At 39.4% G+C, this 22,376-nt stretch overlaps 2 protein-coding genes across 3 annotated transcripts; one reads left to right on the plus strand and one right to left on the minus strand.

The window, feature by feature from the left end:
• Positions 1-900: 900 nt before the first annotated feature.
• Positions 901-9,397, minus strand: mtfp1 (mitochondrial fission process 1). The gene is made up of 4 exons (XM_070552772.1): positions 9,231-9,397; positions 1,913-2,040; positions 1,557-1,789; positions 901-1,438 (listed from the first exon to the last, which is right to left on the minus strand). Exons 1-4 carry the CDS (start codon positions 9,298-9,300, stop codon positions 1,372-1,374), a joined length of 498 nt encoding a protein of 165 aa, XP_070408873.1. The 5' UTR covers positions 9,301-9,397; the 3' UTR covers positions 901-1,371.
• A 740-nt stretch (positions 9,398-10,137) lies between these two features.
• lman2la (lectin, mannose-binding 2-like a) lies at positions 10,138-21,638 on the plus strand. Of its 2 annotated transcripts, XM_070552776.1 has the most exons (9): positions 10,138-10,350; positions 10,669-10,787; positions 11,140-11,257; positions 11,333-11,415; positions 11,829-11,861; positions 15,918-16,079; positions 16,278-16,392; positions 18,462-18,587; positions 18,661-21,638. In XM_070552776.1, the coding sequence occupies exons 1-9, from the start codon at positions 10,155-10,157 to the stop codon at positions 18,801-18,803; spliced, it is 1,095 nt and encodes a 364-aa protein (XP_070408877.1). In that variant the 5' UTR covers positions 10,138-10,154; the 3' UTR covers positions 18,804-21,638. The 2 variants fall into 2 exon arrangements, with proteins under 2 accessions (XP_070408877.1, XP_070408878.1); XM_070552777.1 differs by lacking the exon at positions 11,829-11,861.
• Positions 21,639-22,376: the final 738 nt, after the last annotated feature.

Genomic DNA, 22,376 nt, shown 5'->3' on the forward strand with positions numbered 1-22,376 from the left:
AAGCGAACCCAGGACCTTCTCGCTGCAAGGCAACAGCTCTAACCACTGCACCACTGCGCAGCCCAGGTAAAACACATTTAGGTGGAATTTGGAGCCGGTCGGACTACAGAAGCCTCTGGGAAATTACATTGTGTATAACATAAAAGACTTTGGTGGATAAATCACAAATACCAGGATCGTTTCAGCATCTAAAGGTTTTGGTAAACTTAAGGTTTAACAGGCCTTTATCTCATTATAGCAAAAAAGTAGAAAAATATAACTATTTTAAGTATATTTCAATTTAAAAAATCAACAAAAAAATCATATATATCGAAGCTAATCAAATTTCTCTTTAATTTGTAAACACAATAAAATGATGTATTCTTTGTCAAAAAAAAAACAACAACAACTAACATTTAACACTTCCCCCCTTTGCATAGCTCAGTAAGAAGCATCCCACTTGGCTGATTATTGTAAATAATCCATAGATTTACTAGATTTATTCTCATGTTGGCATAGTGACACTGGACTTCATAAAGTTGGGAGATACATTAGGTTTTAAACGTACGAACATTGACTTTAAAAGTGTTGTGAACTTCTGTTAGCTCGTACAGGCCGTCTTTATATTTAGGAAAGTCTAAATTGCTTTTTTCTGTTTAATCTAAAAAGAAACACACCAATCTTTACACAACCTCAACAATCTGAAGCTAAGTGATGTCACAATCGAGTGATTTGGTGAGTTAGTTTACATTGGTCTATAAAAGTAGTACTTCATACTGTAACTGTATTGTGCATGCTGAGTTTGTACAGTGAGTTGGAAAAATGAGTGAATTCGTGGCTGAACTCTTTAAATCTGGATGAAAACATGAAAACAAAAAATGAAGGTGACAAATTACAAATACAGAAACTTCCATCTTCCAGTTATTGCATGTATACCTACATTTATTTATAACTTATTTCTTAGAGACAAGAGCAACCAACATCAAGTTAATACTTTTGTGGCTGAACTGGCCTTTTGGTATTACAGTACCACTAAAAACACCAACTGTTCACTCACAAATAACCACTCTGATGTTTTCATATAAAATGTTGCTGTGAAAGCCAGCACTGCCACCAGGGTAACCTTAGAAGCTTCTACCACCAATAAAAGAACCACAGGAACACCCATCGCCCTGCAGAAGACGCTGGAATTCTTTGTGTAGTTTTCATTCTATTTAACTCCTTGGAGACTCATTCACAGAGCAGAGTTTCATCCAGTTTAAACTAGTGTTTAAATATTAAACCTCTGAAGTAAAAACAGTTTTATTATAGATCGTGTTGACTAGTGTGAAATTGGGCTCCGCTTGTAGATCGGCGCTGATGGTCAGTCCAGGATGTCCCTGGGAGAAGCGGTTATTTGTGTTTCTCGCCCTCATTGTACAGCTTCCGGAGACTGGAGTCCAGCAGGAAATCCACTGACCTGAAGAGCAAAGGCAGAGGTAGGGTTAGGGTAAATAAAACAGATTTTTTTTCATAAAGATGTCATGGAATGACATCAGCTTCCAACTTAAGCCACATAAACACAAGACCCAGCCAACCTGTCTATTGGAGTAATGATGAAGGGGATTGCAGAAAGGCCGATAGCTGTCGTGGTCCACTTGCGAACGGGCAGAGGCCACTTGGTGGTTCTGCCCAGCAGGTAGAGCGACCCGGCACACAAACGGTTAATGGTGAAGCCAGGGATGATTACGGAGGCCAAGGCCTGCCACACAAACGTGTCCACAACAGCAACCGCTACCCGTGTTGTCCTCCCTGGGTTGTCCCCGTGGGCCTGGAGGGACAGATGGAGGATGGAAAACTCAAGAGGATGCACAAAAAATACATAATTCTCTTTTTAATTAAAATGTATTTAAACGTACCAGAAATCATTGAGAAGGTTTTATTTCCCACTTACCACTGCAGCTTTCCTCCCTTTATCCACTGCATCTGCAGTAACATACATGGTGGATACAGCATAGCTGCCCCAAACCAAACTGACTGGCACCAGAGCACGAAAGGACTCCCCGACTTCATTGGCATAACCTCATGGGCACACACATACAAATCAGTATTTTAATCTGATCAATCATCCACATGCAGAAAACATGGACAAATGGCGCTGCTATAGAAGAAGAGAAGAGCTGCTATGGTGACATAGATGTCCAAACAGGGATTAAATGGCCTGTATTTGTATAGTGCCTTCTTATAGGGTTCTACAACCCCTCAAGGCGCTTCACAACACAATCAGTCATTCACACGCTGGTGGTGATGAGATACGACGTAGCCACAGTTTCCTTGGGGTGCAATGACAGAGGCGAGGCCTGCCAAACACTGGCACCACCGGTCCCTCCAGTCCCTCCGACCACTACCAGCAGGCTGGGTGGGTTAAGTGCCTTGCCCGAGGACACAACAGCAGCATTCTCTGGTGGGAGCCAGAATCAAACCTGCTACCTTCCGATTACTGAACAACCTGTGCTACTGCTGTCCACTTCTGTAAATGTGCATTAAAGTGTTTGTTGGGGAACCCTGTTGACACTTTGGAATAGACCTACAGGAAAACTTCTTGCCACAGCACAAAGTGTGAGGCGGTCATAATTAAAAATTTAAGGCATATTTTTGGAAGCACGTCACACACCATCAATTCGGTTTACTTCCATTTCATCTTTACTTCTTTTTCATAATACACATTTTTTCTGTTGTAATTGTTTAAAGCTTAAAACAGACATGAAATGAAATTAGAGTCATATCACAGCTCTAATAAAAACCAATATTGCCATAATATAAAAAATAACTATGATTTGATTGTTGCCATCACTTCCAAAGACATGAATGTTGGAAAGTTAAAAAAGTTTGTCCAACAAGCCTAAAAGTCCACCACATATGGCCTAATTATCAGCACATTTAATTAAGAAAACATTAAACTGTTTTTAAAAAAAAAAACACTGAATAATTGAGGGTGTGTGTTGGAAAAAATGTGGCGAAACAATACGATATATTGCCATACTAAAAGCCAGCGATGATATTTGCAATGTTAAGGCACAATTTAATTGGAAAACTCAAGCCAGACATCTCCTAGACCAGGGGTCGGCAACCTGTTCCCATCAAAGAGCCATTATTACCCGTTTCCCACAATAAAGAAAACACTGGGAGCCACAGCAGCCGCGGCGTTGTGGGCGGGGCCTACCCTCAGACAGCAGAGAGCTGCTTTAACCAATCACAAGAGGTGACAGCAGCCAGTACCGGTCGCTCGTGTACGTCAAAGTTATCTTCAATAAGACGATAATCAATAAAACGATTCATATAAAGTGGATCCAGAAGTTGTAGCCCGTCTCTGCCTACAATAGTTTGATATTTTTCACCCTGTTGGTGGTTTTACTGAGCAGGTGCCACTTTTGTCATACGTTTCTTTTTAAAACATGTTTAGACTGGTCAGAATACAAATCCAGGCTCTGTCACGTTTGATTGTTGTAATTAAACTTTGTAGGTGGGGAAGGTCAGAAAAGGATCAGATCATTTTGTTTTTCCCTCGTTTACAGTGACGGAGATAACGGCGCAGTGCGCCTGGCTCTGGTGTTAATCAAGTTAAATTATATCTCTTTGCAACAATTTTCATAAGAAAACAGAACAGTTAAAAGCAGGGCTTGTGTTGTGTTGACCGTATAGTTCCCGTATTTGACCGTTTATTTTGACGGAGAAAGAATAGAAAGAATTACCCCGACGCATGCAGACAAACTGACATTTTATTCGTTACGCACATCGCAGATGTAGCTAAATCACTCATGAAAAGATTCCCATCTGAACATCTGAGCTGGACACCGCTCAGCGCAGCTCGCTGTCAGCGCGTACGTACGGTCCACAGCGAGCTAAAGATGTGGAGAGGGGCTTGGAGCGAGTCGCAGAACCAGAGCGCATGCAGGAAGATTCCTCCGACTGAAGCGAGACTTGTCACTTAGAAAATGTTCCCTGATATTGAAACTTTGGCTGAATAGTGCTTGTTCTTGTCTCCAATGTGGCGACACATCCAGGAAGCTCAGAAAGCGCATATGATTACGCACAAGCGTGACCCGTCAACCTGGTCTCACAGTAAGACCGGGTTGGAACTGTTCAGATTCACGCAGACAAACTTTACATTTGGAATTGGCATACAGATGTAAAATTAATGCAGTAAAATGTAAAGCTTTTTATTTAAATATCCATTCATTATTTTACAAGCACAGAGAGCCGCATCAGATGGATGGGCCGCGGGTTGCCGACCCCCGTCCTAGACTGATGCAGTGTTGTTGCAAGATCTTGCTCTGTCTGAACAAAGGTGATAAAACCGATGCCCCCTAGCAGTCAGAGTTTGAATTACACCACATAAATGAAACGTTTGCAAGGAAATTCTTATTTTTTTAAAAATCGACACACTACTTTAAAATACTGATCCTGTTTCATAACACAAAATATTACAAATTTCTGTGTATCGATATATTATCACAGCCATGATTATTGACACAATTTCTGTATCTGTCCGGTTCTAACATCTGTGCAGAAATGGTTCAAAAACCTGACATGGGTGTATTTGTCTTTCTCTGATTTTGCAAGTATAAAATTTTTATCTCAAAATTCTTTGCAGAAGTGCTACCAACATTGGATGTACTGCACTCTAAAGTTTTCCACACAACACTGAGAGGGGGGAAAAATTCTAATCCTAAATGTAAGCTAGAGTAAACCAGTCAGAATAAATGCTGATATTTACAGCAGAGCCATTTGTAACCACCCAGGTCAGCCATTGAAATTGTAGCTGCAGATAATTACCAAAAGTGGTTTGTGAGGTGATAAGAGCTCTATTTGTATAATGATGTGTGATAAAATGAGAAAAGATAAGATTTCCTTCCAGCGAGGCATTTGGCGATTGAAATGATGTCCCACGCTGCAGTAAAACACACCGCTGTTTTCTCTGTGCCCTGCAACAAGGCATGAAGGTGAGAGGAATAATGCATACAAAATTCCTTTTGAAGCTAAGAAAAACAGAGATAAGAAATGAAAGAACTTAACAGGAGAATGGGGTTTGGAAGATAAAGGAAACGTTTAAGAGATTTTGCAGAATAACTGATGACGAGACAAGAACACAACACATATCACCTCTCTGATCTACAGCAAGTCATACCTGTGCTTTTGTTTACCAGCAGTGGATTTTAAAGGGGTTATAGAGCAAAAGACAGGCCACACAGGGTATCATTTACAAAGATAAGGGTGTGACACAACCAAATATAATCAGGAATAGCCACCATTTAGTTAAAGCTAACTCAGTATTAATTCACGAGACAGTCTGGGTTAGTTGTAGTGATGGGAACTCCGGCTCTTTTAATTCTCTTTTTTTTTTTTTTTTTTTTTTTGTTTAAAGGGAGACTAGGCAGTTTGGGCTTGTTTTCAGCACCTCTAGTGTTCATTAAGTTTTGTTTTTGGTTCTACTAATCTCCTCTCGGTGTGAAATGCATCCCCAGCTGTCATTAGCATCTACAGAAGGGATTCATCACTAAATCAAACATATCAGATGTGTTCACGAACATGAACATGCAGAAAACGTGCTGGAAGCAGACTGCAGTGCCAGGTATGTCAGCTAAACAGCAGCCGCCACTCTGAAGTTGCAAGTTGCACTGGCTACAGAGGACGGTGGGGTCTGAGTGACTTTTCATTAATCCTGTAAAAGGTCATTTTAGCACATACTGGCTCAAGAAAATTATTTAAAAATATGAAAAAGTTGCATCAAATCCCTTTAAATAACTTCTAACTATCCAACACCAAACAGAGTGCAACAAAACAAAGTATAAATAACAAAAATAAACTGTAAGTAAAATATTTATAGACTTAACATGTAAAGTTGAAATTTATACAAAAATTCATACGAAGTGTGTTTATGGTCCCTGAAACATTTGTAGAGCCTGCTTGAAAAGATATTTTTGCTTTGCATAGTCCACACTCTTCCTTTGAATTGTCAATATTGGTAAAATGTGTCCAAGTCTGGCTGCATTCCTGCTTTAACTCATGTTCTCACCTTTCTGGAGCCTGTTATCTCCCCTTTCTCACCCTCCTCCTCCCGCTGCTCTATGAGTTTACACCAGTGCCTGGACCCTGCTCCTCCTCTCGTCGTCCTGCTCGCTGCAGACGAGGAGCAGAGGGCTCATGGAGGATCAATCACGTGCGACTTCAACACGGAGAGAGAGAAAGGGAGCTCCTCCGGGATTCACAATGGCCCAAGAGCCCTGGTAAACGTCCAAAAGCAATCCCATAATAAAGCCTTACAATGGAAAGGCTGATTGTCCACACGCACCTGGTCAGAACATGAATATTAAATTAGCTATGTGCTGATTGGCCAGACGGTCCATGACACTGTCTGAAGCTAGAAACTCTTTTCTGTGTGTGAGGATGACGATGTATGAGGAAGTGATTGTCCCAACAGCCAATGTCTCGGGCATTGCAGACAAATAAAGTGAGGGCTGCATGACTTCATTTTTTTTAAAGTCGACCATCAAGTAACGAAAATCGAGTCGACTTCAACTAGTCGTTGATGACGTCATACACCTGAAGCAGCTACAACTGACGATGGGTGACCAAGCGTTTTTTTTCCAATATCAGATACCGACACTCTGGCACAGCGCGTCGCCACCCAACGCGCAGGGGCTCGTCACCTGCTATTATTTCCGAGGACTGCGTCTTGTTGGTCATTATCACGTGACAGCGACTAGTCTATGAAAGGCATAAAAAGTCACTACAGAGCAGTGAAGTCAACTAGTCGATACAACCCCTAAAAGGCTAGAGAGTCCCAGGCTGGCACTAGAGGTAGCTTGGGATGGCTTTAGCAGTAGCTCAGGCTAGCTCTTTTCTGCAGTTAGCATTGCCAATAGCAACATTTATACATTGCTGACATTGAAGTGTATTGAGACCATTGACGGTATATATAATAGATGCAGGGTTTCCACCAGAAAACTAGAGCAGCCCAGGTGGCAGAAAAGGGGGGGGGGGGGGGGCGTGGATCGTTTTGCTTTCATGCGTCGTTCGAGACGGGGGGTGAGCGGATCGTATAGCCACTGTGCCTCATCCCTGGGGGTGCGCGCAGGAGGGGGGGGGGGGTGCTTTGCCTATCAGGAGGCCAAGCAAGGCCTGGCGGCCCACCAGGCTTATGAAGTGCCTTGGTTGCATTTCCCTTGCATGTCCCTTGGTTGGGACATGCAAATGCAGTCTGTGTGTCTAAGCTTATGACGTGTTCACCCAGCTTTTCTCAGAATAAGTCATTTCTCCATGGCCATTACAACATTACTAATTTAATTGGGCTGCATGGTGGCGCAGTTGTTAGCACTGTTGCCTCGCAGCACGAAGGTTGCAGGTTCGAAACTCGGCTGCGGCCTTTCTGCGTGGAGTTGCGTGTTCTCCCCATGCATGCGTGGGTTTCCTCCGGGTACTCCGGTTTCCCCCCACAGATCACAACATGCCCTATAGGTTATAAATTGTAAGTCGCTTTGGATAAAAGCGTCTGCCAAATAAATAAACATAAACATAAACATTTAGATAGGAAAGTAGGTTGGAGATGGCACAGGCTTTTTGGAATGCTACATTAGACACCCCAAACTACCTACATTCAACAACAAAGTCATTGTGGTTAAACGTTCTAGGATACCTCTAAAAAAAAGCATTGTAAAAGATAAGTTAATGGTGAGGTTCTGATTTTTTTTAGATGTGTTTCGAAGCCACAGAGGGACAGCACAGCTGAATCATTTATTAGACCATATTTGATTAAAAACCAGAAAACGGTCTACCTAAAATAAGCTAACAAAAGGTCCAGCAAAAGCTAGAACATTTAACAAACCTAGTGTCATGTTTCACACGTTGATGTCTCGAGTTAAGAATGTGTTTTTTTCTGTAATAAAGATGCACATATGGAAACAGTGAGATCATTCACACAAAACACTCCAGTCCTGAAAGAGATTTTTGTTGATGCCAAGAGAAGTGTTTACTGACTCAAATATTTAGCAAGTGACACATCCGACATTCATTGCAATACAAAAAATAAATCTGCTGTTTTTTTTATTATTGTTATCAATTTCTGATCATCTTTGGACTCAATAGTTTCGAGTTTATCTCCTTAAATACATTTAAAACCAGACTAAGAGCCCTTGAAATGGATTCCCTGTGTTGTAACTGCCTTCTGTAATTTTGTATATATAAGTGTAACAGAAAAATTTTGTAAATGTAACTTTTGCTGCCTCTTGGCCAGGCCTCCCTTGAAAATGAGATTTTTAATCTCAATGGGACCTTCCTGATTAAATTAAGAATAAATAAATACAAATTAGTAAAAACAGGATTTTACAATATGCAAAGTACAATCTGTGCATGTACAATGTTGTGAAATGTTCCTAATCTCAGAGTAAATTTACTCCACAATAATTTAAATTGCATTGTTTTATTGACTTCTAGTATAAGCTAATGTAAGTGTTACTAAGTAGATAAATGCATAGAAAGATCCTTCACAAAGCAATCGTATAACACATGTAAAATCAGAACAACACATTGTAAGCATGGAGGTCTTCTGGCTCCAAAACACTGTACACAAGAAAAGTGTATCAGAATAAAACAATAGTCAAATGAAGTATGCAAACAAAACCTAGGCCACATTAATGAGTTTACATGTGGATTTACAAGCAAAATAATTGCTGTGCACATTTCTAAACGTACATAGATTGAGATAGTTCTGTGCATTAAGGATTGATGCTGCAAGCAAATTTTCATTGATTGGTTGATGCTCTGCGGTGTAATCAGGGGACGTGAACGCGTCATAAACTAAACACGGAACTGCAGCTGATTCTGAACACGCTGCTCGATAATCTAAATAATTAAACGACAGGTTGTAGCAAAAAGGAGGTTTCCTTGTGTTCTCAACGCTTTTGGGCGTTTCTTTAGTCGGTGTGAGTCACTGGCGGAACTTACCCAACTTAAAAACACACTTTAGGACAACCAGTTCACCTTTGCTGCAGAACGGTATGGAAACGAGCCACTGACCAGTCCAGGACACTCACGATGTCCTCTGCTAACAAAATGCCCTTCGAGAGCCACGTTGGCTATTTATGGACCATTAAAAGAGGAGTTAGCCAACTCGGCTAGCTCTGCTAGCCAACTCTCAGTTCCAGTCATGACATTTCCGCTTCTGCTACGACATTAAGCAAGATGGCACACTGAACAAACCAAACAATACATACCTAAAAAGCGAACCCATGTGTCACGATAAATGTCGACCTTTTCTCCCGTTTTTTCTTTACCGTGCCCCATAATCGACTGTCCTCAGATGATGTTTAAACAGCGAGTAGAAAAACCGACAGAGAACGGAGTCAATGAAGGGGGCGTGGCGTTCATCCCAGCTAATCACAGCATCCGACTGGATGGTGAATGTGTGTGTGAATAAATGATAAATGACCCGCCCTTGTATAGCACCTCTCAGAGTAAGGACTCCAAAGCGCTTTATACTACAATGTATCATTCATCCATTCACACACACATTCACACACTGATTGTGATGAGCTACGATGTAGCCACAGCTGCCCTGCGGCACACTGGCAGAGGTGAGGCTGCTGAGCACATGGCGCCATCGGTCCCTCCGACCACCACCAGAATGGTTGAATGATACATCATAGCGTAAAGCGCTCTAGAGTCCTCTGACAACAAGTGCAAGTCATTTATCATTTTTCACGTCCTGTCATGGTGGTGTCAGCTGTCCAGCTGTGTTTTATTAGCTAACTCATTTTCTAATACGTTCCAGATTTACGCTGATAGTTGGTTAAAAGCAAAAAATACATATATGTATTTTTTTTAAGTTTTGCTTTATCTAAATGACCAAATAGGAAGGAAAAGGCCGAGTAAAGTCTGCATATAGCCTTCCAAAACGTATTTATGTTAACAAAGTTGTAATTACACATTGATCCTCATTTATACGGCTTTGATTATCAATTTCATTTATCAGAATGTATTTTTTATCAAACGGCTCCAAACGTTATATCCAATAAAAAAGGGGGGCAAATACTGTGATTGACAACCAAACTGACCAATGACAATGAGTCATGCAACTGGGTAGACCAATAGGAGCACAGCAAGAACATTTCAACTAGGATGATGATTTTTGTCCCACGATGGCTCCCGTCAATACTAGCAAGTGCTTCGACTTCAAGCCGCCGATGGGGTTTTTTTCTAGAAGGGAAATGGCTTTAAAATATATTCTCATTTTAATTTTTATTCTTTTGACTATAAACACGTGTTCTTGTGACGATGACCATGAAATGGAAGAGTTTCTGAAGCGCGAACATTCCCTCTCCAAGCCTTATCAAGGTATTTCATCGGTAGTGGCGGTGGTGACTGAGGCAGACTGGGGGAAAGATGTTTCCAGAATAACGCGTTCAACGACCAAATTATCTTTTTTGCTCCTGTCTTTTGCAGTAATGTTTTTTTTTACCTTAACCTTTATTTCTGATAGGATATGCCTTTTGTGACATTTGGCTTTACTGTTACTATTATTAGTTGGTTTGTTTTTACCAGAACCCGCCTTCGCTTTGATGAGTTGTTTTGTTTCAGGACCGAGAAAAAAACCTGCTTTGAATTCAATTAGCTGTGTCAGCTTTTGCAAACATGGTGGTTCGTGGTTTTCAGGTGTAGGAGCTCTAGGTTCCTCCCACTGGGAGCTGATGGGGGATGCCATGGTAACCACTGACCAGGTGCGACTCACACCTGACATGCAGAGCAGACAGGGGGCAGTATGGAGCCGCATTGTGAGTATTATTCTACCGTCACTGATTTACACTGAAAGCGTGCTGGAGTTCAAAACTAAAACTATCTGGCGATTTTAGATCTGTATGAACAAAGTCCATAACACTACAAGCATCTGCAACTGAAATTGTAAAAATTAATTCTCTAGCATTTTAGCAACATTTCATTTTGTGAAGAGTCTATAGATGAATATATTGAGTTGGGAAACTCGATATAGAAATCACATTTTAATTTCATACATGATCAATCAAACACACGAAGAAAACCTGGACAATAAGCGCTGCTATAAAAGAAGAGAAGAGCCGCCATGGTAATATATGAACATAAATACCATAATAAATTTTATATTTTTAGCCATGCCACCTGAAGGACTGGGAGATGCAGGTTCACTTTAAGATTCATGGGCAAGGAAAGAAGAACCTGAACGGTGATGGGCTGGCTATTTGGTACACTAAGGAACGCATGCAGAAAGGTGAACTTATTATAGATTAGCCTTAATTTAATTAAAATTTGTTGGTAACATTTTTGTCTTGATGTTTGTTTCCAGGTCCTGTATTTGGAAATATGGACAACTTCACTGGGCTGGGTGTTTTTGTGGACACGTATCCCAACGAGGAGAAACACATCGAGGTGCGCAGCAGCTCGTCCTACTTTTCAACTTAAAACTGGTTCAAATATCAGGCGCCATTCAATTCAGTTCATTAACATTGTGCCAAATTACAACAAGAGTAAACATTAGTAAACATTCCAATTGAACCTACTTATTGATTGAGTTCAGTTTGGTATTTCAGTTAATTAGTTTCCAGTGTAAGGAAACCCAGCAGATTGCATCGTGTCACTGACCTGTTGTGTCAGAGACTTTACAGCTATCCCCATTGCAAGCAAGCATGTAGCAACAGTGGAGAGGAAAACTCCCCTTTAACAGGAAGAAACCCCCAGCAGAACCTGGCTCAGTATGAGCGGTTTTCTCACAGGTTTGCGTAAAGGGCTCTATTTGTGTTTTATTTTTTATTTATTTGTTCTGTGCACTCACTTGGAGACAGGCGCAGAAGAAGAGATACACTCCTCGTACACAGGTAACCTGACCCTCTGTCTGGGGACCCTACTGCATGTTTTCCCCAAAACACCTGTCTCTGAATCACGACTGTAACAGTTCTCTCTTTTTCTTTTTTTATTTCCTTTTTTTTTTTGCATGTTTTTTGTGTGTTTGTGCCCAGGGTCTGTTTGCAGCCCTTAGGGTGATTGTGTGTGACCCCAAAATTGCATTTCTAGATTGGTGGATTATTATAAAACAGTTGATCAGAATCTTAAATGTTGGAATATGTGATGGAATGTGTAGCTGTTGAAATCGAGATGGAAAAAACAAGAAATATTATAGTAGCTTGTGTTTATAGAAAACCAAGTTCTAAAATTGAATGTTTTAGAGAAAGATGTGAAAATCTTAAAGATGGAGACAAAAAAAACTGGTTAATATGTGGAGATTTCAATATTGATTTACTTAACCAAGAAAACCACAGAACCACTACAGATTTTGTAGATCTAATGTCCAGTAGGAGTTTATATCCTGTGATTACTAAGCCGACCAGAGTTACCAGTACCTGTGCTACACTAATTGACAATATTTATACAAATGAAATACATAAGGCAGTTAACAGTGGTCTTTTAATAATTGATATAAGCGATCACCTACCAATATTCATAATACATCATAGTCAAATTAAAAAAATTACCAAAGTTGAACAGATAAAGCATAATAGAATAAGGTCAGAGGAAGCAATAACAAAATTTTGTAATGACCTGTTAAAGGAAAACTGGAGTGGGGTTTATGTTAAGGATGTGAACATAGCATATGATACATTTTTAAAAACATATGCAACCCTTTATGATAAGAATTGCCCAATACTGACATGTAAAAAAAAAAATGTTGATGTGAAACCTTGGTTAACTAAGGGACTACTAAAATCCTGTAGGGAAAAAAAATTTGAGATTTTGTCAGACTTCGATCTAAAAGCACAGAAATGAAGTATAAGACTTATAAAAATAAATTGACAAAAATAATAAGGCAAGCAATAAGATATTATTATAATTTAAGGTTGAAGGAAAGTAAAGGTGATATGAAAAAAACACGGAAAATCTTGAATAGCGTTGTAAGACCTATGTCTTTTCACGCCAATTGTCCAGATTACTTTATTAAAGGAGATAACGTTCTGAGGGATAAAAGTGAGGTGGTGAATGAATTTAATTCATTTTTTTGTAAACATAGAGCCAAATCTGGCCAATTCTATGGAAACGAAAATTAAGGAAGGTGGAAAAATGCAAGGAGGGAGTAGAATTCTACAGTCTATATTTTTGGGAGTTGTAAGTGAAAATGAAATATTGACAATAGTAAAGAAAAGTAAAAATAAAACATCTATTGATTGTCATGGGATTGACATGACTATAGTAAAGAAAACAATTGAGTATGTTGTTAAACCACTTATGTTTGTAATTTGTCTGTTCAGAATGGTATATTTCCAGAAAAAATAAAAATCGCTAAAGTAATTGCGATATTTAAAAACGGTGATAGACATAGCTTTGATAATTACAGACCAATCTCAGTGCTTCCCCAGTTTTCTAAAGTGCTTGAAAAATGGTTCACTCAGAAACTAGACAACTTTATTGAAAACAATAAACTGTTGAGTGACCATCAGTATGGATTTCAATCAAATAAATCTACATCCTTGGCATTACTAGAATTAAATTAAGAAATTACAGCAGCAATGGAAAGGAAGCAATACACAGCAGGTCTGTTTATTGATTTAAGAAAAGCATTTGATACCATAGACCATAGTTAAGTTCCTGTCTATGTTAAAGAATTACGGGATAAGAGGGATAGCTCATGATTGGTTAAGTAGTTATCTGACTAAAAGAAATCAATTGGTACAGTTAGAAGATGAAATTTCAGATTTTCAAATTATTACATATGGAGTCCCGCAGGGTTCTGTGTTGGGACCTTAGCTCTTTAATTTGTACATTAATGATATTTGTGACGTGTCCAAAATATTACAGTTCATTTTGTTTGCTGATGATACAAATATATTTTGTTCTGGGAATGACTTACAAATTATTTTGGAAAAAATGGATTGTGAGATGACTAAACTTAAGAAGTGGTTTATGGACAATAAACTATTTATAAATTGGAATAAAACAAAATTCATGATTTTTGGTAACAGGAAGACAGATGATTCAACAGAATGGACAATGTAACACATTGTCCATAGATGGTACTTCAGTTGAAAGAGTAAATGAAGTAAGATTTTTAGGGGTCATCTTGGACCATAAACTTAATTGGAAACCCCATATAAAATGTACAAAACAAAAACTGTGTAAAAGTATTGGACTTTTAAATAAAGTAAAAAGTATTTTGGAGTCATCAACACTTCATATATTATATTATTCATTAATTGTTCCATACTTATTGTATAGAGCAGGGGTGTCAAACTCATTTTAGCTCAGGGGGCCACATTGAGGGAAATCTAGTCCCAAGTGGGCCGGACCGGTAAATTAAAAACAACTTCAGATTGTTTTCTTTGTTTTAATACAATCAATATAAAACAAGGCTGGAGCCTGAGGACCGTGTATCCAAAATAGTACAACACATGAAGTGTTCTTGAAAATTTGAAATAAATAAAAAATCAATAAATAAATAAAAAACATTCCTTAGTGATTCAAAGAGCTTCCAGATTACATGGTAGATCAGTTTCATGCAGCACTTAAAGTATATTTGACTCATTTTACTTTACATCTTTTAGCTTTCACCAGCACATCAATATCAGAAGTCACATCCTGAGTGGCAGCCAACTTCAGGATGTGATTCAAGTTCTTGTGCGAGTCTTGAGTGCAGCTTTGTTTTATTTATACTCACTACAGAGAAAACTTGCTCACAAAGACAAGTTTATTTTCAATCTACATTGTAAAGTATGAAAATAAAGTTTACACAACCATCTCACAGGCCAGATTTAACTCATTTGCGGTCCGTATGTTTGACACCCCCGGTATAGAGGTTTGGGGCAACACATACAAAATAAACACTAATCCTTTGTTTTTATTACAGAAGAAAGCTATGAGAATTATATACAAAGTAGATGCTAGAGAACATACCAATAGACTTTTTATTGAATCAAAAATTATGAAATTCAGGGATTTGGTTAATTTGAAAACGTTACTAATTATGCTCAGGGCAAAAAAAAGGTTACTGCCGGTGAAGTTACAGAAGTTTTTTGTTTTGATTTCAAATGATGGAAAAAATAGAAAGAAGCCTGAGTTTAAAAGAGTTGTTGCACGAACAACATTAAAGCAAATGTGTATTTCAGTATATGGTGTAAAATTATGGAATAATCTGGATCATGACCTGAAAAAATGTTTAACTACCGATCAATTTAAGTGACTATATAAAGAAAAAAATCATAGAATCCTATGATTGATAAGTAAATATTGAGTAAGTACATTGATAAGTTTTATTGTGATTTTGTTTACAAAGATTAGGAAGTTCTATACTTGGTTTGTGTATAAGGCCATTCTGTAAATTACATTGTATGAAGTAGAAAGGGGTAGGTCATACAAGACTTCTTCTTCCTCCCCCTTTTTTTCACTTAGGAGATTGTTGATGATTGTATTTTGCATGAATGATGAATGAAACTGCTGAGTGAGAAAATAAATTAACAATTAACAATTAAATAATAATAACAGCTAACACATTTTTAAGTTATGTTCTTATTTTAACTGTTGTGCAAATTTAGAAAACCACACATGGAAAACGGCGAAGGCAGGTTGTAGTGTGGAGTGATAAATACAGCTCAGAGTTGTTGGTCCTGTTTATCCCTGCTTTAACCCTGTGATGGGCCAGTAACGTGAGATCCAAGCGGTTGTTATAAGTCTCAAATCTGGGTTAGCATTATCCCACTAAAACATCAGGATCTGTGAAACAAGAATGCTGGCTGAAGGAAAATGTTTTTCATGTAATATTTATAGATTATGTTTTGTTTTTACAAAGTCTCAGAATCTCTCCAGGGTGCCTAGCATAAAGGGGGATCTATTCAGCAATAGATTTTAAAATCACGTTTCCCCTCCTGGTTTCTTTGTTTCCCCTGAAGCGGATCTTCCCTTATGTCCTCGCCATGGTGGGGAACGGCAGCGTCAGCTACGACCATGAGCGCGACGGTCGACCCACGGAGCTGGGCGGCTGCAATGCCATGGTGCGCAACCTCAAGCATGACTCCTTCCTCTTTATTCGATATGTCCGCCGCAGGCTCACGGTGAGAAACGTGCACCCGTAATTCCAGTTTTCCTCAGAAATTACAGGTATTAGCACATGCAGACACTTCCTCATGTATTCTGCTGGCTAACCCACTATTAGAACCCTGACTGGGTTCTTGACTCTACTCGTGAAGTATTTTAGGACCAAGTTGCCACTTTAAAGCTAACAGAGTTTCTCGTCTGTGTCTGCCGAGCAGGTGATGATCGACATTGACGGTCAGCATGAGTGGAGAGACTGTCTGGATATACCCGGGGTGAGGCTGCCTCTAGGCTATTATTTTGGAGCTTCAGCAGTCACTGGAGATCTTTCAGGTAAAATTTATAGTGGCTGTACCTGAATCCAGGCATTCAAACGTCATCTGTATCTGATGTTTGTCCCGATTTCCTGTTAGTCTTGACACATTTTTTGAGAGACCCATAATTTACAAATACAAAATGGGAATTTACTGCATCAGTTTTAATAATTAGAAACTAGGTTTGGATGTGTGCGATGATGATATTGTTGAATTTTGTATGTAGCTTACATCTGTAATGATTAAATTTACATATTATTTAATGAACCATAAGACATGAGATTCCATAGAAAATATTAAGTCAATCTTATGGATCTTTGGGTACTTTTAACCAGAAGATTGGGATTATGTAACAACTTCGTATTAACTCAGAGACAAAAGAAAGAGAGTCAAGTTTGAAAAGTTTAAAGATTTATTACTAAACAAATTAAAACTAGACTAACTTTAACACTAAATGTATGGTGTAACTAAGGTGAAGTGAGGAGGAGAATGGTGTAGTGTGGAATGTTGTTCAGAACGAGCAAATCCGGAGAAACGATTAGTTCTGATGGGAGTGAAGATTATGTTTTCTCGCTAAGCTTTTGGCTTGGAGATTCATAACACACATTGAGACGCCATTCTGTCGGTCTGCATACCCTTGACGGAAGCCCCCGTCTAGATCAGGAGGTGTAGAGGTCCAGCTTGGACCTTTCTGGAGCCGAAGCCTGTAGAACAGCCGCGGCCGCCGACCAGTCCAGTCTTTGAGATACTTCCGGGTCACGACAGTTTGTTGGCATCTAGCAAGACCCAAAACGGGGTCGTGATGGTTCAGCTTTTATTCTGAAAGGAACCCTTGCAGCGGTTGGAATAGCAACAGAATTTATCCAGCGTGTCGTTAGGTTTTTTCTGCTGAAGAGGAACGTTACGGATTGGCCACTCCGACAACTTCTCTAGAAAGCTTTGAACTGGAGTTTAAGATGACGTGGGCATAGTTTTATCATTTGGATGTTTTGATTTACGGTCGAGTTAAAAGAGGACAGATTTACCAAGCACCACAAAAACCACACCTCCGTCAGATCTGGAAGATTCTGATTGGATCAGTAAAAGCAATGTGTCACATGTCTTAACGCTACGTGTGATCAGTCTCTAGTGGAAACATTTAAAGTTATATTACTTAATATATTCTGTAGGATTATAATATCAAGTAATTAATATTTTCATTTCACAAATTGGTTCACATTTTTATTATTGACTAACACTTTGTTTGATTAGCTTATTAAAAATAGAGTTCTTTGATTTATTAAAATGAGAGTCCTTTGTCTTCATTCTTCTCTTGGGCTGGAAAGGAGAAAGTTTAGAAGCAAATGCACGAGACCTTGAGCAATATCTCATGCAGATTAGTTCTTGCTGAGGAGAGGGGGGAAATGACTTTTAGGTGGAAAACAGTAATTTCATTCCTTTACACATCTAAACCATTCAGGCTATTTCATGGCAAACGTGTGTGAAGGATGGCTGTGTTCCATTTACAATACCAACATGCACAGCTGCAGAAGTGGAATGCAGCCTGGTGCAAGTCATTTTTAAATTTAGCAATTTTTATATTTAGTTTCGTTATTAGCAGGAGGAGGGATGGTCACTCAGAGTGGACAAATTTGTTTTGAAAGATGACTTGCAGTACCCAAATTTAACCACAGGTTGTCACTCTTTCTTCATGCACTTTTAATATAGTATAAAAATATTTTTTATTGGATCAGCTGGAGATAAATTCTCAGATTTATATAGCACGATGCTGGTTTACGCCCGGTAAAGGGATTTATTTATAACTGACAAACTTTTCTCAGGGGTAGCTGCTAAAACTTTTATTTTGGTCCTGAATACTTTGGATGTGGACCAGATCCAGAGGGTTTACTGCTCATGTTCCCATGCCAGACACCAAATGATTTGGCCCAGTGGATCAGAGCTGTTTTGACACCATGAGTGGGACCTATATACCATCAGGCTGGTGGTTAACTGTTGTGGCTGATCTGTGGTAATACTTCCATGTAAAAAGCTGGAATGTGAGAATCACAATAATTCCTGTAGTTGTAATCGTTTTCCTGATTCTCATAGACAACCACGATATCATCTCCCTGAAACTTTACCAACTAACGGTGCTGCGGAGTAAAAAGGAAGAGGAGGAGGAGGAGCAGGCTGAAATGACCATACCCAGTGTGGATAACATGGATCTCCTCCAGTGTGAGTTTACACACACCTCCCACATTCAGAGGATTTAGTTTTCTCTCATTTTCCCATTCTCCCTTTTCCTCAGTGGGTCAGAATGAAGCAGGGATGAGCGGACTGTCCATTTTCTTCACCGTGCTCTTCTCCATGCTGGGTTGCATCTTCCTGATCGTCATTGGCATCGTGGTGTACAGCCAGTGGAACGAGAGCCGACGCAAGCGCTTCTACTGAGGAACTCAACAGAGAGTCTAGTGAATGTGAGGACTATTGCGACCTGCTGACTCACCTGTGATAAAGTGGGACTCTTATCAGCAGGTGCAGCCATGGATGCTTCTGACCCAGAGGACCACTATAAAAGCCATCAATGAGTCAGCTGGGAGACGTTCCCGTTCCCATCCGACTCACATCCACTCAGCCTCACCACTCCTGTGTGGTCCTATTCTCATGAGCAGTTGCGTAGGCTAAGGTTTACTACATGTAATAACTCTAAAAGTCTCTAATCTTCTAATAGAGTTTAAGATTAAACACTTAAAGGGATTCCCAGCCATTTTGAAGTGTGTTAATAATTAAAAATGTATTTTAAAAAAATACAGTATTGGTTGCTTCCCGAACAGCCTCTATTCAGAGAAATGGCTTTTACATCCTACAGGATGAATTAGCTAACGACCAATAAGCTAACATCTATAACAAAAGGGTATCTCTTGTTTTAAACAACCATTTACATTAACTGCTCAAATATTTGACACAAATAACATTTGTATGAAACGCCATTTATTTTAGAGTTGGATCTGTTTTAAGATGGCTGCAACTAAAATCTAAACAAATGAATGATTTAATTACAAAAAATAAGCCAACAATAATAAAATTGGGTTTAATTTAATTCTGTGCCCAATGATCATGTGTTTCACAATTCTTTTTCAAGAGGATTTAGATCTGTTTTATTGATGTTTACACGTTCTTATTTGAGGAACCGGTAGCCTTCAGACCGAGTCAGCATCTAAGAAATGTCTTCACAAAAACAGACAAAGGATTTGGGATTACCAAAGAACAAAACACTTTACTCAGAGAGACAAAACAGAGTTTTCAGCCAGGTAATTCTCACACTCGTGTGTGTGTGTGTGTGTGTGTGTGTGTGTGTGTGTGTGTGTGTGCGCGTGTGTGTGTGTGTGTGTGTGTGTGTGTGTGTGTGTGTGTGTGTGTGTGTGTGTGTGTGTGTGTGTGTGTGGAGCTTTCGAGACTTTTACCACCTTTAAAACACAGTAAGCAGTCTGGCTGCTGGAAAGAGCTGTGGAGGATCCTGTAACCTTTAGTTATTCTAATAAAGACATGTTCTGAAAAACATTTTAAATAAATAAAACTTCATCAAAAGGTGTTTCCACTGTTGCAACCTCAGGGTAACTTCCCATCATGCACGTGTCCACTTCACCGGGCCAGCCGAACCGAGTACCTGAACGGGTAGTTGCTTGAAATGGCCTGGTGGAGTAGCCGAGTGAAATTTTTGGGTAACTCGCACTGACTGGTTGTAACTCGGGAGGAAATGACGTCAGTAGATGCTGTAAAAAAACCACCATCAAATGCGCTGCTTTGGTGTTAAACTCTTAACACCAAAAAACATGGCAGAATTCCCTCCACGTTGATGCAATTCACAGGGCTTTGTTGCCTCAGTGCCGTAAAAAACTGAGCTTCTGGTCATTGAACGCCTCATTTTACATCACGCAGGTACTCTCATCCTCCAAATGGATTAAATTATACTGGACTTTGACAGAATAAAACTTTATATGTTACATTACAATTATTGTGGACACTTTTTTGGCGCTGATCAGTGACATCACTTCCTGCCAAAGTAGGAATGTGCTGACGTCTGTGCAAAGTCCTGACAGGGCTGAATTTATATGGAAACACAACAGCTGAGAGGACTAGGACGTCGTATCTTATGTTTATGTTTATGTGCTTAACAGACGCTTTTACCCAAAGCGACTTACAACAATTATTTTTTAACCTATAGGGCATGTTGTGATCTGTGGGGGAAACCGGAGTACCCGGAGAAAACCCACGCATGCATGGGGAGAACACGCAACTCCACGCAGAAAGGCGAGTTTTGAACCTGCGACCTTCGTGCTGCGAGGCAACAGTGCTAACCACTGCGCCACCATGCAGCCTCAATTCTGCTCAATTTCTCCCTTGCAGAATATACCCTGAAGTTCCAACAATGGAAGCATGTCTGACATGCACAGATCTTAGGGCGGGGAGGTTAGCTTTAAACAAATGAAGCTCTGAACACCTGGTAGTGCACATTTACATAATTTATATGATTCTTGAATGATAACTAGAATATTTGATGGCTGCAGCCCTGACACAGCGCCCCTTCACCTTGGTTGCTCTCCAGCTTGCTGGTAGCTCATCAGTGCTTACGAATGTAAATGCTGTTTCTCCAAACACAAGCTGTTCACAATATTTCTGAGAAAGAGTGTGATGATTAAAACCTATACACAGAAACAAAATGGCCCAAAATCCCTTTAATGTTCCATATTTCCAGACCTTTATTGTTGTGGGGAACTCGCCTTTTTCTTCCCTGTTATGTTTTATTTAACACAGAAGTGCTACAGAGTTATTAATGTTGTTAAAGTAAAATATTAATACAAGCTAATTACTAAATGACAGGCAGAAAAGTTCTAATTGGTTTGGCCGTGACTAACATCAGGGTATTTGAGGATCATGTGAGCATGTTGAAGTTGGATGAACTTTACAGCTTAATTTTAATTGTGTGTCCCGTTCTAATCTGAACTCCTAATGTCCTTCATCTTGTTTCTTTTGTTTGTTTACGGACAGATCTCTGTTGAATGTGTCACAACCTTGCTGTAAATTCAATACAAGCTTTCAATGCAGACTTTTGGGAACTTTTATCTTCCTTTTATTGTTTTGTGTGTGTATTTTCTTTTTTTGTTTTTTGTTGTGCAATTTGGGGATTTCCTGCAGCCACTTTAACAAATCTTCCTGTTTATTGTCGGTTTTGTATAAAATCATGTGTTCAATTATTTACCACAAAATACAGATTTGAACTAACTATTCTTGCCTCTGGTTTATGGAATTCACTGGTTTATAATTAGATTTAGCAGGTAAAGTGTCACTCAAATGACACTGCAGTGACATTCACAGGACCAGTCACGTTGGTACCAAAATAACAACTCTTGACTCGAGCATGAAGGTCATATTTGTGAGGGAGCTCTGGAACGGGCTGCTGAATCTTTACCACCATCTCTTGTTGTCAAATTGAGTTTCTTATTTAAATTTACCAGTTTTATTTGAGACACAAACCCTCTCATGTGTAATACATCTTAAATTACGTGACATAATCAAAACTCACATAATTACTTTTCATTTAAAGTAGAACATATGTGTGATTCAGGGCGTAAGGCAAAGCGGATTCGAAAGTAGCTTTTATAGCCATGTTTAGTTCACTTGCATTCATTTTTCTTTCCCGTGAGCCGACCGGAAGAGGAGACTTAAGGCTCCCTATTCAGACTGCCATGAGCTGAGAAGCTACAATTAATAGGGAGAGTAGAGCTGCTGCTCCTCCAGCAGCAGCTTTCTTGTACATAAGTGGTTATTTTCTATTATCCTTGTTTGTGACATCACAAATGGGGACTTTCTGAAACGGCTTGTTTTATGCATGTAATTCCTAAAACCAAACACAGACAGAAAACAGATGGACTGAATTTTTTTCACATTTGGAATGTTTATAGAGACAGTAGACCCACATGGCAGCACAAAAGGTGATTTTTGCATTAAACTACCCCTTTAAGT

The sequence above is a fragment of the Nothobranchius furzeri genome, chromosome 6 (genome assembly GCF_043380555.1).
Source record: "Nothobranchius furzeri strain GRZ-AD chromosome 6, NfurGRZ-RIMD1, whole genome shotgun sequence".
NCBI classification, from domain to species: Eukaryota; Metazoa; Chordata; class Actinopteri; order Cyprinodontiformes; family Nothobranchiidae; genus Nothobranchius; species Nothobranchius furzeri.